We start from the raw sequence: 19,749 nt of genomic DNA, 5'->3' as shown, positions 1-19,749 counted from the left end.
TTGAGAAAAACATTAATGTTACCTCCTCCAATCGTTCGATCCCCTCCAAACCTTATTCCAAAACATGCCAAATATCTAACAAGTGCCCCAATCCTCCACCATTTCGATTGTGCTCTTCAACAAGTTGTTCTTTACAACGTTCCCCTCCTTGTAAACGTATGTGATTCGGAAATCATCAAAGCCATCCAACAGGTTCCAAATAAGAAATAAAAACTAGTTTAATTTCCAATTTGGGGTGAATTTGACATATTACATTCACAATGATTAAGGAATCTCCCTCAAGATGGATTTTATTTTTGATTCAATCTCCTACATATTCTCAACACAAGCCAAGCTGCTTGGAATTCGGCCTCATTGTCAGTCCTTACCTTCTCCTACATATTCTCAACACAAGCTAGGATGCTTGGAATTTCACCTTGTTGTCAATCCCTACCTTCAACTTTATGGCCTTCGCCTCCAAAATATTTCCATGCTCATTCTTAACTACACATCACACCCCAATGACTCGGGATTACCTCGAGCAGCACAATCAAAATTGGTTTTTACCCAACCTTCATCAAGGAGAGTTCACCTTATTTCAGCTCTAACTTTTGCAGTTGGATCAACCCAATCAACCCCATGAATAGGGTAACCCAAAATTTTCACAATTGAAAGTGTATTTACAAATAAAAGCTATAGGTGTTTAAATGATTATTTCATTTTTAATTTGATTTTTGTCCATTTAATTCAATGATTAAACAATCAATAACAATTTTACACCTCAATTCATATAATAAAATAATAAATAATTATCCTATTTTTATTGCCCAAAATTTACTTCGACCATTAAACTACATAATATTTATAAATAACCGTTTTTTTAATCCATTACAATTCTTTACATATTGGTGACCGTATATACGCAACCCCCAACCCCAAACAAATTGATGCTGTTGGCTTCCTTCTCGAGTCTATAGAACATAAATAAATAAATTGATGGTAGCAACAATACAAACAGAGGATCTTGATCTTTTTTTATTATTTTTGACATACCATGAAAAGCTGAATAACCGAACATTATTAAGCAAAAGACAAAAAGATGACGACAATTGAAATTAAAGAACCATCAAGCAGATCACTTATCAAGACGATTTGAGAGAGACAGAAAGAAATGACACGGAAGATATATCGAAACAAAGAGATAGAAGATGGTAAGACACAGTATTAAGGATAGTGAATAACAAGGATAACAATTTCCATCAACATATAAATCAAGCTAAAGAAGATAACATATGTTTTATGGGAATCCCTTTTCTAAATAAAACCAATAGTTAAGGATAAAGATCCACAACAAAATGGCAGTGGTAGAGATGAAGGGAGAGAGAGAGATAGAGACATCAAAAACCTGCTCCAATCAACATATAAATCAAGCTAAAGAAGACAACATATTAATGTTTTATGGGAATCCCTTCTCTAAAGAAAACCAATAGTTAAGGATAAAATCCACAACAAAATGGCAATTGTAGAGATGGAGGGAGAGAGAGAGGTAGAGACATCAATAACCTGCTAATGTACCACAAACCTAAAAGAATACACTAAGGATCCTCATTAATATGCTAAAATAGCTAAGCGTACATATTTTGTTCAAGAAACCATTCAATTTCTAATCCACTCAACTATATTGTGCATGAAGACCCTCCATTTATAAATACATTTTTGAGTGAATCACATCAGTTGATTTTGACAATAATTTACTTGGATCAACAGAATTAACCAGAGTCACACAGGAACAAACACGCTGTTAGCCAAAGGATGTAAAAAGACTTCATTCTAACAGGCATAAACATCTCATATGATTTTCAGCAAGACTCTGTCAATGTGTTATGAGTGCCTATGCCAAAATATCAAAGGAATTGAGTGAGAAATTCTTTAATTCTGTCAATATAAGGGGACTGGGCAGGGACAATGTGCCCTGAAGAATGTTTTACAACAACACGACAGTCAGACCTGAAGAGAGAGGCTAGTTGCATACTTGTGTCAGACATTATCTGTCTGTCAAGCGCAGCATTACCACCAAAAATATGAAGGGAAGGACAATCTATGGGTAAAAAGCCTGGGTTTGATATAAACTGCTGAAAAGTTTCAGCAGGTGATGGAAATCCCGAACATAATATCACAAATTTGAAGTCTATATCATCATAGATGCCTGGATTATTCTGCAATTGAGTGCAAAGAGTAGCTGCGACCGAAGCTCCTTGAGAAAATCCTAAAACTCCATCAAAAGGACCCATATCAGCAAATATGTTTTGAAGATGTGATACTGTTTCTGGCCATCCTGCTGATTGTTGTTGATACTGCAAAGGGTCAAATGGTGAGGTGGCTTCAATCCACTTCATCTCCTCTGATTTACTAGTATCCTGTTCCAAAAGTTCCTGTGCACTCGTTCTTGACTCAAATGTCATATTTGCAGGACAAGAAGCAAAGTTGGTATTATAGCAGTTTGGTACCACCAGCCACGCAAACTTTTTCTTACAGTTCTGTGGCAATGAAAGTTTAGTTTGAGAGTAATTAACTGAATTAGTGCTGCCCTCAAGTGTTTCATCATTATCTCTGCCATTGCTTGTTTGGTTTCTGAAAGTCTGGTAAATAAAAGGCACCTCATGAGGTGCATCAACAAATACAAAATCAGCAAGGTGCTTCAATTTCTTTCCAAATGATGCCAACCTTCCCTTCAGACTAGATGCATTCTGGCGAAACCCATGCAAGCAAAGAATCTTCAATTTTCTTGTGGATGGGCCCTTTATGACAGGTGCACCCTGAAATACAATAGAAATTATATAGGACTTTCATGGAAGAGTGCCATAATATACCCAAAAAAATGTCAGAACTAGTCCTTAGATATCTCAAATTTTTATTAAGATGTAGTCCTAGAAAGGATACCTTACCATCCTGCCTCCAATAAATTCGTCTGGCCTACATGGTTCAACACTCTGCTCCAATCCATGAGCTAATTCAACAGAGTCATGTTCCATCATGGTAACAAACTCAACTTCTTCAATTCTGGATCTGCCATTTAAAATGTTTGCATTACTTTCTCCACAATGCTTTGACATATTAGGACCATTTTTGCAACAAAGCTCACATAGGTAAGTTCGATTCTCCTTATTCAAAGTACTCAGCTCCTGCATCAATCATGACTCCAATTAATATCTTCCATCAACAACTATTGGTGTAAACTTCAAATCAATCCAAAATGCAACTATATTGGCGTTATCTTCAAATCAATCCAAAAAACTCTTGAAATACAACAAAACCCAAAATGTCGAAATTATGAGAAAATGAGTAACTAATTTATTCATTCACTTCAGGTATCTTAACAATAATGCCAATAGTTTTTTATGTGTCTGATCAATCTGTTTATAAACCAACAGATGCTAGAATGCCTTGTAACAGGAAGTTTCTGGGACAGACAGCAGGAAACAGTGAGAGTAATTTCTAGGATGGAAGCTTATTTCTACAGATGACACACATATCACATTTAAATTATATTTATTTATTAAATTTTCTCCCACAAAAAAATAAAAATAAATCACTTACATATTTTTCATGACAACAGTTTGTAGACAGCCATGATGCATGAAACTTCAAAAATAAAAAATAAAAAATAAATGATTTGAAATCATATGATTTCACATAAATCATTTGGTTATAATTCATTTTTCATCCAGATTCTGTGGCCACAAGTTATATTCATAAAAGTTGAACATCAATAAGAATAACAAAAGAGTCTGATATACTATTATATAGTCAATGAGATTAATGTTTGTATGCAGCAAGATGTCATAATGCTAAACAGTATACATGAAGCATCAATTCTCCTCAAACTCATTTTCTTCCATGTGATAAATGCCAATACCTCATCATTATTACTAGCTCTGTTCAAGTATGAATCATGTGGTTCATCTGGTAAAATTCCAACTAATCCTGGCTGGATCTCATCTTCATCTGTCTATCTTGGTTCCACTACATCAATATCCTGTTGGTGTTTTTAACTTTCTAACTAGATGGAAAAAGGTAAAGCAAACAACCTCAATAAATTAGGTCTGCCATAGGTTAGGCAAGTGAATACATGCTGTATCTAAGGAATTCATCCAAAAGTCTCTCTCACAATCTATGGTATCACTGGACAGACCTGTAGAAAATAAATGACATGAGGAAGGGACAAGAGGTGACTACTTATCGGTGTTAAAATTTGAACCAGAATAAAGAGAAACTGAGAACAGAAATTAAAGAATGAAACACAAATACACAAGCCCTTATCCTGGGAAAACCCTCCACCTGAGGGTGAAAACCCCAGCCCACTCAAAAATGAACTTGATTATATCTCAGAAAAAGAATACAACTGATGATAGTCTCAGATTACTATCAATCACAATAATATGAGTTTGATTCTCTACAAATCAATCATAAGAATGAACTCAGATGATACATCTCACATACAATCTAAAAACCTTCATATGACTGAAAACTCTGAATGCAGAAGGAACGCATAATATCTTTGATCTGACAGACACAATCACACTATTTTGATGAATGAGAGAAGCCGATCATGAATCTATCAAAACTGCCGAAGAAGAGAGAACGTGACAAGGAAGAATGATAAGTATAACATATCGGGATTTCTAGTGAAGAGGCACACGAAGGAGAGGGAAAGGCACGGACAGTTACATCTGCACCAACAGCCACATCACCTTCACCGACAGCCGCAGCAACATGAAGAGTCACCGACAGCCACCAATGCAAACAGGGCAAGAAAAGAACGGAAGCTAATGAACCAATACCAAAAGAAATAAATAAGGAACATTGCATTGATGATCTCTATCGCAGCTATATCTTCAACACTCCCTCTTAGCAAAAGAGAGATCTTCATTATGTCAACATATGATGAGTACACATAACTGCAACTCAGAAGATGTCAACAAAAAAACCATCACAGATTTTATTCAATAAAGTTGTTATCTTAGTATAACAATATTCATCATAGCTACTCCTAGTGGATGAATAAAACCAAAAAATAAAAATCATAAAGTCATACACATGACTTCCACCACAGCTACTCGAAGAACTCATTAATCAAGGGATTTCACCTCGAACTTCTCTTGCAAAGAAGAACTCATTAATCAAGGGATTTCACCTCGAACTTCTCTCGCAGAGAAGAACTCATTAACTAGGGGATTTCACCTCGAACTTCTCTCACAGAGAAGAACTCATTAAACAATGGATTTCACATCAAACTTCTCTCACAAAGAAAAACTCATTAAACAATGGATTTCACCTCGAACTTCTCTCGCAAAGAACTCATTAAACACAGGCAATGTATCACTAAAGCTGAGACTCTCTCTTAGCAAGAGCATCATTCTCCATCATACCAAGCTTTTCTCGAAAGTAACAGAACTTCACTCTAAGAAGTGGCTTGGTGAGAATGTTTGCAGTCTGCTCCTCTGTAAAAATGTACTTGAGTTCAACTGCTTTTCGCTGAACCATGTCTCTCAAGTAATGATATTTAATTTCCACATGTTTGCTTCTATCAGGAAATACTGGATTAACTAAAAGTTTCACACAGCTTTGATTATCACACATAATCACAGTAGGTTCCAAAGGCTGACCAAGCAAGTCTGCAAGTAATTTCCAAAGCCACACAGCTTCTCTTGCAGCCACACAAGCTGCAACATATTTTGCTTCAGCTGTACTTTGCGCAACAAAAGATTGTTTCCTGCTGCACCAAGAAATCATAGCTGAACCTAGGCTAAAATAGCAACCTGAAGTGCTTTTTCTGTCAGGCACACAGCCTGCCCAATCTGAATCAGAAAACCCCTGCAAGTTCAACTCTACACACGAAGAAAATTTTAAGCCAAGTCCAATTGTACCACATACATATCTCAATATATGTTTGGCTGCCACAAGGTGAATATGCCTTGGTTCACACATGAACTGACTCAAGGTATTAACTGCATAGCATATATCAGGCCTTGTGTTAACCAAGTACATTAAAGAGCCAATTAATTGTCTAACTCTATATATCGTAGGCTCAACTAAATCTGAAGTAGCTACATCATCATGTAATTTCTTCAGATTTACTTCCATAGGAGTCACCATAGACTTACACTCTAACATGTCAAATCTTTTCAAAATATCAACTGCATATTTACCTTGACTCAATATGATTTCATTTGGTCTTTGCCATACCTCAAGTCCAAGGAAATAATGTAACAAACCAAGATTTTTCATTTCAAATTCTGAAGCTAAATCCTTCTTACATTTGTCAATGAAATCATCATTATCAGTGAGGAATAAATCATCAACATGTAGTACTAAAATCAGCACCTTATCATCACATACCTTGAAGTATAAGTTTGGATAAGCGTCATTCTTTAGAAAACCCAAGCTCAAAAGATAGTGGTCTATCCTTTCATACCAAGCACGAGGGGCTTGTTTAAGACCATATAAGGCCTTTTTCAGCCTGCATACATGACAGTTTCTATTGTGAATAATAAAGCCCTCTGGTTGCTCAATGTAAACCTCCTCTTCAATTTTACCATTCAAGAAGGTTGTTTTCACATCCATTTGATGAAGTTTCCAACCCTTAACAACTGCAACAGCTATGATAGTCCTGATAGAAGTGTAACATGCTACAGGTGCAAAGGTTTCTTCGAAATCTATGCCTTCCTTTTGGGAAAAACCTCTAGCTACAAATCTGGCCTTGTACTTTTCTATACTCCCATCAGTTGCATGTTTGATTTTCAACAGCCACTTAGAAGAAACCACTGATTTGTTTTTAGGCCTTGGAACAATGTCCCATACATCATTTTTTATTATAGATTGATATTCCTCTATCATGGCATCCTTTCACACTTGCTGATTAAAAGCCTCTTCAACACCTGAAGGCTCGGATGCTAAGATATGACTCATCAAAGACCTCTTCAACACCTGAAGGCTCAAATTAAGATATGACTCATCAAAGATACATAGCCAGCAAACTTGTGAGGTCTTTTACTTTCTCTGAAGGTACCACAAGGGGCTGCATATTTTTCAGCATCTTCCATAGTGTGTCTAGCCCACAAAGGTCTTTTCTTATTAGCTAAACTAATACTGGGACCTGCTAATGCAACTATAGAGTCAACTAGATCAATTGGATCAGCTGAATCAGCAGGATCTTCTAAATCTGTGAACTCCGTCTGAATGTCTGGAGATGGATTTGGATCAACTGAATATATATCTTGAGGATGCTCAAAAACTTCTTTATTAGATTCTATGTTAGATTCTTTGGATTTCATGCAAGCTACATCATCAAAAGAAACATCCCTGCTGATCTCAATCTATTTTTGTCCTGGAATGTAGATTCTATATGCTTTTGAAGATTCACTATAACCAACAAAGATGCCTTTCTTGCCTGAAGGTTCTAATTTAGATCTTATCTCTTTCGGAACATGAATATAAACAAAACATCCAAAGATTCTAAAATAACTTACATCTAGTTTGACACCTGAAAAAGCTTCTTCTGGAGTCAAATTGTTTAGAATCTGATGAGGACTACGATTTTGAATGTGAATTGTTGTCCTGCAAGCCTCGGCCCAAAGAAATGTTTGAAGACTTTGGTCATGAATCATAGCCTTTGTTGCTTCAACAATTGTCCTATTCTTTCTTTCAGCCACACCATTTTGTTGAGGATTATAAGGGACATAGAACTCCCCCTTAATCCCAAAGTTATGAAAAACACCAAAAACATATTCTCCTCCATTATCAGATCTAAGAATTTTTATTTTCTTGCTAGATAGATTTTCAACTAGAGCTTTGAACTCTTTAAATCTAGACAGAACTTCATCAGACTCTTTAGACTTAAGAAAGTAAATCCAACACTTGCGTGAAAAATCATTAATAAAGGTGACTGTTGTCATTTTATGACACGCTTGGTCCATCAGTGAGAACCGATCAGAGATATGTTCCATGGACCAGCGCTACCCCAGTTGATCAAGGAGAAAAGCAATGGAATTATGAAGTGTGAAGTGTTGTCTTGTCAGAAGGAAGTTCCTAAGTCTTCAACCCCGGAACTCCGACACCCCCAAGTTCTCAAGTTCCTAAGTCTTCAACCCCGGAACTCCGGAACCCCCAGGTTCCCAAGTTCCTAGTTCTTCTACCCCGGAACCCCCAAGTTCCTAAGTCTTCAACCCCGGAACTCCGAAACCCCAAGGTTCCCAAGTTCCTAGTTCTTCTACCCCGGAACTCCGAAACCCCCAGGTTCCCATGTTCCTAGTTCTTCAACCCCAGAACTCCGAAACCCCCAAGTTCTTAAGTTTCTAAGTCTTCAACCCCTAAACTTCGGAACCCCCAACTTCCCAAGTTCCTAGCTCTTCAACCTCGGAACTTCGGAACCCCCAAGTTCCCAAGTTCCTAGCTCTTCAACCTCGGAACACCAAGTTCCCATGTTCCTAAGTCTTCAACCCCAGAACTCTGGAACCCCCAGGTTCTCAAGTTCCTAGTTCTTCTACCCCGGAACTCCGAAACCCCCAAGTTCCCAAGTTCCTAGTTCTTCTACCCCGGAACTCCGGAATCCCGAAGTTCCCAAGTTGCTAAGTCTTCCCAACTTCGGTGACCCAGGTCTCCAAAGTCTTCCAAACTACTTTCGGCTTGCAACACTTCCGGATGGCGTGATCGACACTCAAAGCTTTAAATGGTCTAACGACTTTTGTGACTTGTGCACCTTCTTTTGTGGAGCACCTTCTTTTGTGGAGCCACAGTAGTGCATTTAATGTTTTTGGCAGGATTTCCATCAAGGGAGGTACGGGGACATGCTTGTTGCAATGGCTTATGTCATGTCTGCATACTCTGACTTTGGAAGGTCAGTCAATCCACCCTTCTCAGGGTTGCCTTTTGTGGGTATGGCTAGGTTGCTTGCATGTACAGAAGTCAAGTGCATGTACTTCCCTACACTCCTGGACTGACATACAAGGGTCTCTTCCACTAATGCCTTGAATGAAGGATTCCCAGTGTTGTGACGTTTACACACATCAACCCATTGCAAATGGGGAACCCCTACTTTTTAGGCCCTCCCGATCTTTTGGCTTGCATTTTTGGAATCTTTTCGTAGCAGTCTCTCTCTAAGTTTGCGAGTGTTTGGGGCTCATACTAGTCAAGTTTGCTTTTCGTTTGGGTGAATTTGATGAAGTCTAGGACTCATTTTGTTAATTTTAGGGTTTCTGCCTTCAGTCCTAGATTTTAGGGTGTTTCTTTTAGGGTTTTGGAAAAACTAAACTTAGAATTGGAATCGGGACCCTTCAAGGAACCTCCCAGTAAACTTTAAGCAAATTCTGAGCACTTACTATGTTTAGTAAGTTTCACTGCCTCCCGGATTGGTCTAATTTTGCCAAAATCAAACTTACTATTTTTAGTAATTTCTATTTTTAGTAAGTGCTTTCCTGACCTATTTTGTCCAAACCCTAACATTTTGAAACACTTATTATTTGGGAAAATCTATTTTTGGCAGAATCTTCACAGGAAAACACTGAAAGTTGAATATCTCTGAAGATGTTGAAGACTAAACGTTCCTGAAGACCATTTCTAAATCCAAAAGAGTCAAAAGGCAGACAAGTTGGATCAAAAAAAATGGTTAAGTATGGAACTCCTATTCCAGAAGAAGAAAGCATGCAAAATCATATGTCTGGAAATTCACATCAATCCACCAATGTCATCATGATCCGAAAATGGCCTGAAATTTGACTAAGTCTGAAAATTTGAAGGATCTTCCAAAATCCAGAATTTGCATTATGATTCCTAGGGACTTGAAACCACTCTCAAACATCTTGACAATATATATGAAATATAACTTAAAGTATAAGAAAGGAAAAAGACAATATATATCCTGATGAAGAGAATGAGGAAAAATCATGAAAATCCTTTCCCAAGTCAATTCAGTGCCCAAGTTTGGCCAAGGGCGCCAAACAAAGGAGTCCATGGAGAACGTGGAGAATGTGAAAATCCTTGCCTAGGTGGTTTTAACGCCCATACTTCACCAAGGGCGCCAAAGTGAAGTTGACATGGAAACCATGGAAAATTGTAAATTTCACCACTTAGTGAAAATTTCGCCCTACTCCAAGGGAGGGCGCCAAAGTGGAGTGCTCAAGAAGAATGGAGAAAGTTTAGAATTCCACGCCTAAAGGAGATTAGCGCCCAAGCCATGATGAGGGCGCCAAAGAGGTGTTATCCTGGAAAACCTTCAATGTGATGAAATTCCTTCTTCCTAGCAAAATTCGGCCCTAAGACATGGAAGGGCGCCAAAGTCGATGATGCATGGAAAAATGTTGAAGTTAAGAATTCCTTGCCTTAGGGAGAATTGCACCTAAGGAAGGTACCAGGGCGCCAAAAATTGATGGTCATGGAAAACTTCAAAATCACAAAATTCCTTACCAATGTGGAATCATTGCCCAAGTCCAAAGGCAGTTGCCTAAGTCCAGGGATCAAGGATGAATGCTTCAAGATGAGATTTCCTCCATCAAGGTCAAAATTCCATGCCCAGTCAAGAAGTTGAAGAGAAATTTTCCGAGGCATGGAAATAATGAAATTCCTTCACCAAGTTGGATTCCACATTCAAGTCAAAGAATGAAGAGAAATTTTCTGAGGCATGGAAATAGTGAAACTCCTTCACCAAGCTAGATTCCACATTCAAGTCAAAGAATGAAGAGAAATTGTCTAAGGCATGAAAATCCAAGGGTCAAGGAAGAATGAAAAGCAGAAATCCCCTCGATAAATTTTTTGAAATTTCCATTTTTAGACACCAAATCTTATCAGGATCCGGAAATTTTTGTAGATTGGACTTGTGGGAGAATTCTCTCTCTCCTGGACCCGGGTCCTAAATTTTAGGAAATTTCCTAAAAAATAGGAGATGTGAAAATTGGTCAAAAAGCTCCCTGCAAACATGATGAATTCAAAGAGCACAAAAATTCCTTCCTCGGGGAAGAATTGCGCCCAAGAAGAAGAAATTCCAAGAAAGGTGAAAATTTGGCTAAGTGTCGGAAATTCCTTCCTTCAAGACAGAATTCCAGGAAAGGTAAAAAATTGACTAAGTGTTTGAAATTTCTTCCTTCAGGACATAGTTCTTGGAAATCATGAAAATTGGCTAAGGCGTGAAGAATTTCCTTCCTCGGGGTAAGGAACAAATTTATTTTCAAAGGAGAATTCCTTCACAACATGAATTCCACGCTGGGATGAATTGAAGGTGGAAAAACAATTTCTTGGCAAGGAAGGAATCAGGGATGAACTGAACAAGAAATTTCCCACAGGAAAAGTTTTTAAAAATCCATTCTCGAGCATCAAATCACATCCGAATTTCAAAAATTTTACAGATTTGGATTCGTAGGAGAATTTTCTCTCCTAGACCGTGGAACCCTAATTTGGAAATTTTCCTAAAAAATAGGAAATGTGCAGAATTGATGAAAAATCTTCTTCAAGCAAGGAAAGTTGAAGAGACTTCAAGAAAATTCAACCTGAATCAAATTTTCTCTCCAACAATTTGAGATGTGCAGTAGCAGATATACGACAGCAAGGTCCACTTGCATGGTGAGGATCTATTGAATGCATGGCAATATGGTGGTGCATTCATTGCCAGAATATTTGACCAAATGGCGACCCGGTCATTGCATGTTGAATTTATGGCAAATTCTTTTTGCATGCAGCTGCCGCATGTGGAAATGATGGAGCATTTATGACATAATGGGGTGATTTTTGCATGGATGAATATTCAATGCATGTTGGGCGAATTTGAAAGAGGTGGTGCATTTTGATGCGCAATGGATGCTATTTTGGGTACTTTTGAATTAATTGTATATATGGGCATGATGGGTTATTAATTGGAGATTCCCACCTTGTTGCATCTTGAGTGGAGAATCTTTTAGGGAAAACCCTAATTAGGGTTTTGTTGTGACGTTTTCACACATCGCCCCATTGCAAATGGGGACCCCTGTTTTTTTCTTTTTAGGGTTTGTTTTTTTGGTCTTTTAGGGTTTTGTTAGTTAGCCTTTGCATTTTGAGTGCTGTCGAGGAGATCAATAGGATAGCAAGTCCGGCTTGAGTGATGTCCTGATCCTGAAATTTGGCTGAAATTTGGCTAAGTCTGGAATGTCCTGATCCTGAAATTTGACTAAGTCTGGAAACTGAAAAACCTCAAAAAACTAGATTTTGCAATATAACTCCTGGAGGTCTGAAACCACTCTCAAACATCCTGAAAGTATATATGGAATATAACTTGAAGTATATACTTAAATGTTATATTCCATATAAATTATCCTGATAGAGAGTTCAAAAAGTCAAATTTCGCTCCTGTCCTTCACTGAGGATCCAAAGCGAATTTCGCCCCTGTCCCTCTCCAAGGGATCAAGGCAAAGCGCTCCTGTCCCTCACCAAGGATCCAGAGCGAAAAGGCTTATTTGAGTCATTCCTGACCTTGTTTGGTCAAATTGGAACATCAAAGGCATGGTGGAGGACGAAATGAACATTATAGAGCATCCAGACTTGATCAAAGACAATGAAATGATGGAGTTTTTGTCTAGAAAGGTAAAAGCGCTCCTGTCCCTCACTGAAGGACCAGAGCGATTTTCTTTATATGCACAATTTTAGACCTTTTTTGGACATTAACTTTTATTCATAGCATGAAGTAAGGTGATATCTTCCCTAGCAAAGGAATTTCGAGATGAAAAGTGAAAAGATTTGGCCTAGAGGACAAAATTCGCTCCTGTCCCTCACTGAAGGACCGGAGCTTGAATTCCAAATATGCATTACCCTTGCAAGATTCAAGTGATTTTACGATTTGAACAGGCCAAGGGAAGTGTGTTCTGCCCGTTGAATATAACTTAAGTGGGCCACGAAGGAGAAAATCAACCCAAAAGATAATAGGCGCTCCTGTCCCTCACCAAGGAACCAGAGCGATTTTCTCACAAGGCAAAATTCTTGCAAAGGTAAGGCAAGTTTCGCATTCGAAATGAATGAAAGGTGGTGTAATTGGTCCATTCAAGATAATTTCGAAGGCTAGCAAAGCACAAGTGAGCTCATAGTTGCAAAATCGCTCCTGTCCCTCTCCAAGGGACCAGAGCGAAAAACACATTAGCCAGCCTTCCTCTCCAAATTGGGACGAGTCCAGGCCAAGGCACAAGTTTGGAATGATATTTAAAGTGCTTCAAAGAAGAATGGAGTTGCAAGGACCATAAAATTCAATGAAAATTGGCTAGAGCGCTCCTGTCCCTCACCAAGGGACCAGAGCGAAATCTTCAAAATGCCTAATTGCCTAACATTTTGAAATGCTATTTCTTGTTGCCAGGACTCAAGATGGAGTGGGGAGTGATGTTCTACGTCTAGAAAGTAATTCGAGGTTGATATGATCAAGAATTTGCGCAATGGATGCAAAAGGCGCTCCTGTCCCTCTCCAAAGGACCAGGGCGATTTTTATAAAATCAACAATTTCCCTCCGAGATTATGCTAAGGCAAAGTTGAGCAAGATTGGAAAGGTCTTCTAAATCATGATGAACAAAGGTTTGACTCCAAAAACTTGATGATCCTAGGCCAAATGCAAAAGGCGCTCCTGTCCCTCACTGAAGGACCAGGGCGAAAATCTCTAGAACATCAATTTTGCCTTGCAAAAAACGAGTTGAACATGCACTGAAGGGACGAAAGGGATCATTGCTAGCCCCACAACGTGAATTGGCAATTAAAAAAATGAAGGATTGAGGAGAAAAGTGAAAAGGCGCTCCTGTCCCTCTCCAAGGGACCAGAGCGAAGTTATTGGCATTCACTATTTTCTACTTGGGCGTTAATATCCTCCAAATCGTATGAAATGCCAAAATCATCAACTTCGAAATATTTGAAAAAATTAATTAAATTGGCATTTAATAAATTGATTTTAGGCATTAAAAAAAAAAAAAATCGAACTTTTATTGTGAAGGCATTTAAAATTAATTTTTATTAAATTAAAATTGAAAATGGGGCGCTTGAGGTATCATGTTTTATTATTTTATTAGGTCGGCCTCTTGTTTTTGCAAATTTATTTATTTTTTGGCCTATTTTGCCAAGTCGGCCTATGGAGAGATGTAGAAGGTGAGCGCTCTATATATTGGAGGTGTTGTTTCACAATTCAAATCATTCAATCATCCTTTCAAGTGCGAAATTGGAGAGCAATTTGAGGAGCGAAATCCAGAGGAGTGGAGCGAATTTCTACTAAGTGTGGAAGAAGCTAGTGGAGGGCGAAATTCATCTTGAAAGCTATTGGAGAGGCGAATTTCTAGCTAGATTGGAGGATAATTTCCAGACTTTTTGAAGACATTTGAAGGCAAATTTCCAGATTTTTGAAGAGGCTAGTGGAGTTTATTCTTTTTCAAACTAGAGGAGGCATACTTCATCCAAGGAAGGACTATAAATCTTGCCCAACAAAATCCGGTCCTCTTCCTTCATTTTTCAAGGTTTTGTACTTAAATACTCAAAGGGAAGGTATGAAGAATCATTTTTTGAAGTTCTTATTCAAGACTTATTATGATCCCATTGCAATTTTGTAAAGTCTAAGTCTTGAAGATCCAAATTCCATTCATTATTAATTTGAAAATGTGTAGTTCTTGATTTATCATGACTTTTTCAAATTAATATCTTAAGTTTTACCGTTGAAAGGTCTTAAATTTCATGCTTTGAGGTTTGATGCTCAAAAGACTAACTTTAATATTTTGTGTAGGCATCAAATGGAGATCCCGGAGTTGTAAAATCAAGCCAGATCAAGGACGGTCTCCTCCAAAGACGATCAAGCAAGGACAAGGGCGACCTCCTCCAGTCTAGCATCGACAAGGACGACCTTCTTTGGACTAACGTCATCAAGGGCGACTTCTCCAATCCAGTATTCCAAGGCGAGGTACATCAATCATCCTGCACATCAAGGACACAAGAAGTTAGAACAAGGGTTCGTTGAAGAAGCAGATAGTACCAGATGAATTAATTAAAGCTAGCTTCTCAACAACATCAAGTTGAATATTTACCAAGTTACAAGTGTCAGATGAGGTGGCATCCTAGTCATCACTTCTCCAGTCAGTGTGGTCCACCTCAGCATTTCCAGATTCAATGTACCTAACTCATGGAAGGTGGCACAAACTCCGATGTACCTACCTGTTGTGACGTTTTCACACATCGCCCCATTGCAAATGGGGACCCATGTTTTTTGCTTTTTAGGGTTTGTTTTCTAGGTTTTTTTAGGGTTTTGTTAGCTAGCCTTTGCATTTTGAGTGCTGTCGGGGAGATCAATAGGGTAGCAAGTCCGGCTTGAGTGAGGTCCTGATCCTGAAATTTGGCTAAGTCTGGAATGCCCTGATCCTGAATTTGACTAAGTCTGGAAACTGAAAAAACCTCCAAAAACTAGATTTTGCAATATAACTCCTGGAGGTCTGAAACCACTCTCAAACATCCTGAAAGTATATATGGAATATAACTTAAAGTATAAGAAAGAAGAAACATAGAAGGAAATGTCACTTATACTTAAATGTTATATTCCATAAAAAATTATCCTGATAGAGAGTGCGAAAAGTCAAATTTCGCTCGTCTCCCTCTCCAAGGGACCAAGGCGAATCGCTCGTGTCCCTCACCAAGGGACCAGAGCGAAAATGCTTAGTTGAGCCATTCCTGACCTTGTTTGGACGAATCGAGACATCAAAGGCATGGTGAAGAACGAAATGATGAAGTTTTTGCCTAGAGGGTCAAATTCGCTCCTGTCCCTCACTGAAGGACCAGAGCGAAATTCTTCATAAGGTACGATCTGGGCAAAGATCAAGCAAGTTTTATGTTTGAAGGCAAGAAAGGAGATGAATTGAACCCATTGAAGACAAATTGAAGATTATTAAACGTCAACAAGGGACCCAAATGCCCAAGTTCGCTCCTGTCCCTCAGGCAGGGACCAGAGCGATTTTTGTCCTAGACAAATTTCTTGCCAAGTTACAATGAATTCCAAGGCATGGACGAATGAAAGGGGACATTACGAGACCGTTGAAGATAAATTTGGAAGTTGGCGAAGTGTGATGGAGACTACCAGTACAAATTCGCTCCTGTCCCTCTCCAAGGGACCAGGGCGATATAATGATTATATTGCCTTTTCCTCCAAGTTCAATCACTCCAAGTCAAGGTGAAGGGTGGCGTGGACGTTTTAAGGCATCTCATTGAAGAACAAAGCATCAAAAATTGCCAAAGATGAAGAATTTGCACCAAGACATCTAATTCGCTCCTGTCCCTCAGGAAGGGACCAGAGCGAAATTCTTATAAAGGCCTAGACTTTGAAGGTTTAACACATATCAAGTGACCAAGGAGGATCGAGAGACTTCATTTTACACGATGATAGCAATGGCAAGTTGAAGAAGGCAAAGACAAGCTCAAAATCTTGAAATTCGCTCCTGTCCCTCTCCAAGGGACCAGAGCGATATTGATCATATTGGCCAAATCTCTCAAAAAATTACGTTAAGTCAAGGTTTTGCGAGGTCATACAAGGTCTAAGGTGTCTTGAAAAGATGATATACAAAGGTTTTGAACGTCAAAAGGCTATCATTTGAGCTAAAGAACTTATATCGCTCCTGTCCTTTGGACAAGGACCAAAGCGATTTTCATTAAAATACCCATGTTCCTTCAAAATCATGACAAGGCAAGGGTAGGCGAAGTTAAGGACGTCCTTTGGAAGACAATGAACGAAGAACGAAGATCAAATGTTTGCAAATTTGAGCCAGGACACTAGGATCGCTCCTGTCCCTCAGCAAGGGACCAGGGCGATATTTGCCAAAACACATGATATCCTTTAAAGATCACGTTGAAATAAGGTTGCACAAGATTTTAAACATCATTTGGAAGGTGATACAAAGGGAGATAGACATTAAATATTACCAGTTTGAGCTTAAAATGGAGAAAAGACAAGGATCGCTCCTCTCCCTCTCCAAGGGACAAGGGCGATGATCCTTTAAACATCAAAATGCCTTGTGAAAATCAAGTGGAACAATGCATGGAATGAACAAGCAAGGTTATTATTCACCATACGAGGAAAAGTTGATATCCAAATGGAGAATTTCAAGTGAAAACATTAGGATCGCTCCTGTCCCTCTCCAAGGGACCAGGGCGATATCACATCTTAAAGACATTCCTTCGCACAAACAAGTCAATCAAACTTGAAGGACCCAGCTAAAATGCCGATTTGAACGTAAGGATCAAGATTTTGGACGTCAAAAATGCAAGGATCAAGGCCAAATTGATGGATCACTCCTGTCCCTCAGTCAGGGACCAGGGTGATGAGGTACGTATCTTTCATCTTCAAAATTTGGCGTTCAAACAAGTTTTTTTGAATTTATTTTAAATGCTAAAATTCGATATGTTTTGAAAATTCAATTAAATGGCATTTAAATATTGCACTTGATATTATTAATTATTTTTTGCCTTGTGAAAATCGAATTTGATTAAATTAATTTAGAACGATGGCATTTAATAATTAATAATTAATTAATAAATAAAAAAATCAAAGGGAGCGCTTGGTTTATAAAAGTCGGCCTTGTTATTTATCAAAAAATCATTTAAATTGCTTTATTTCACAAAAGTCGGCCTTGGGTGAATGGTGAAAAGCACCTATAAAGGGGAGGTGAAAATCATTATTTTCACATTATCATTTTCATCTCATATGCGATCAAAGGAAGAAGTGCGAATTGATATCCAAGGTGGAGCGAATTTCATTCCAAGCAAGGTGGTGCGAACTTAAAGTTTTCATTTGAGCGAATTTGCCCAGGCTTGAAGATCACATCGGGGACATATCAAAAGGTGGTGAAATTGATATTTTGAAGGGAGATCACGTTGAAGACCATCTTATTTCAAATTTTGCCTAGGCGAATTCCTTTATTTCTAGAGTTAGCTCTCAAGTGAGGTATGGCGATATGGATTTATTATTTTGATTTTGATTGTTGATCGTCATAGCCCTCAATCTTGAAATTTTGAATTTTGAAATTTTGAATTTCCAGTAGCTCAATCATATTTAGGAAATGATAACTCAGAGACTTATCATGAAGTTTCCTAAAATTAATCTTTAATCTAATCTATGTTTATGTATTGCAAAATCATGGTACTAATTTTGAAATGTTGTGTAGGCATCAAATGGAGATCTCTTCAAGGAAAATCAAGCCGGATCCAAGACGATCTTCGCTAGGACGGTCTTCGCCAGGACGATCAAGTAAGGACATGGGCAACCCCTTTCAATCCAGCGTTCCAAGGCAAGGTACATCATCGTCTTGCACATCAAGGACAAAAGGAGTTAGAACAAGAGTTAATTAAAGATAGCCTCTCAACGACATCAAATTGAATATCTAGCAAGCTACAAGTGTCAGATGAGGTGGCATCCTAGTCATCACTCCTCCAGTCAGTGTGGTCCACCTCAGCATGTCCAGATTCAATGTATTTAACTCATGGAAGGTGGCACAAACTCCGATGTACCTACCCCAGCTATCCATTGGTCGATTTTTCTAGAGAGGACATGTGTCCAAGCAATACAATTTTATCATTGGTCAAGCATTAAATGTTATGTAATGGTTGTAACAAACCCTAATTAGGGTTTTCATTGTAAAATCTTGGCCATTGATCTTGAATTGATCTAAGCCATCAAATTGTATTGTGGGCACTATATAAGCCCAGGCATTTCATTTGTAAAGGCTAGTTAGCAATAATGAGCAATAAGTTAGAGATAGCATGTAAATAGTTGGAAGAGTTAGAATATAGTTGATAGAATAGTAATTAGAGTAGAATAGGAGGACAAGGCAAGAAATTGTTGCCATTAATTGTAAACAAATTCCATTTTCATTGAAGTAATGGTGAAATATGTCGTTTTCTTGCAATTTGCATGGTTTCTTGTTGAGTCTTCAATCCTAGATGGTAAATGATTAGATGAATGGAGGAAATGCGATTGATTAATGGTGGAATTCGTACATCCATACTACTAGCAGTTTGTTGATTGCAAACTTGCCTTGCGTAGTCAACTAGATCATTCAGCCTAAGCTCAATTTCAATTTGTTGCCTCTTCATTGATATGCATCAACTTGGATGGTATCTATGCCTGCGGTGATGATTTGAACATCATAAAGCTTCCCTTAGAAGATCGCACTAGTCTTGTGTAGATGTTCCATTGATGTCAAAACAAGATCTAGTTGGAGTTTCATCAAAAATCAAATCATTGCTCCTACATTCTTAGTATTAGGATTAGATCCTCTCTTCGCCCTTATCCTTTTTTCATTTTTCAAATCTAAGTTAGTAAGAGCCTGTGTCCAGCAAAGCAGATCGGAAGTTCAATCATCACATGTAAGTCCCCTTGTGATCCCAGCAAATCACATCATACCACTGGAGCTTGTCCACACGTAGAGACCCTACATCAAAGAACCTTGGAGTCTACCTAACTGATCCTTTACGCGAATCTTCAGCAGTTAGAGACTTTTTCTCAAAGAAGGATAAGATACCCTTAGGTATTTTATTCTGTGTTAGGCTGTGTACAAAATACACGTCAACACTACCCCAGCTATCCATTGGTGGAATTTTCTAGAGAGGACATGTGTCCAAGCAATACAATTTTATCATTGGTCAAGCATTAAATGTTATGTAATGGTTGTAACAAACCCTAATTAGGGTTTTCATTGTTGAATCTTGGCCATTGATCTCGAATTGATCTAAGCCATCGAATTGTATTGAGGGCAC

General features: G+C 38.3%; 1 protein-coding gene across 2 annotated transcripts in view; it reads right to left on the bottom strand.

Moving 5' to 3' along the window:
- Window positions 1–1,660: 1,660 nt before the first annotated feature.
- The window catches only part of LOC131044886 (rhodanese-like domain-containing protein 6), a 115,923-nt gene continuing 97,834 nt past the window's right edge, over window positions 1,661–19,749 (bottom strand). For both annotated transcript variants that reach the window (XM_057978360.2, XM_057978361.2), the window contains exons 8-9: window positions 2,925–3,161; window positions 1,661–2,795 (exon numbers count right to left, since the gene is read on the bottom strand). In XM_057978360.2, coding sequence (XP_057834343.2) covers window positions 1,884–2,795; window positions 2,925–3,161 — 1,149 coding nt within the window. In that variant the 3' untranslated portion in view covers window positions 1,661–1,883. The remainder of the gene's footprint in view (window positions 2,796–2,924; window positions 3,162–19,749) is intronic.

Source organism: Cryptomeria japonica, chromosome 1, assembly GCF_030272615.1.
Source record: "Cryptomeria japonica chromosome 1, Sugi_1.0, whole genome shotgun sequence".
NCBI lineage: Eukaryota > Viridiplantae > Streptophyta > Pinopsida > Cupressales > Cupressaceae > Cryptomeria > Cryptomeria japonica.
The sequence above is the reverse complement of the archived record's forward strand: the minus strand, read 5'-3'. Positions and strand labels throughout refer to the sequence as shown.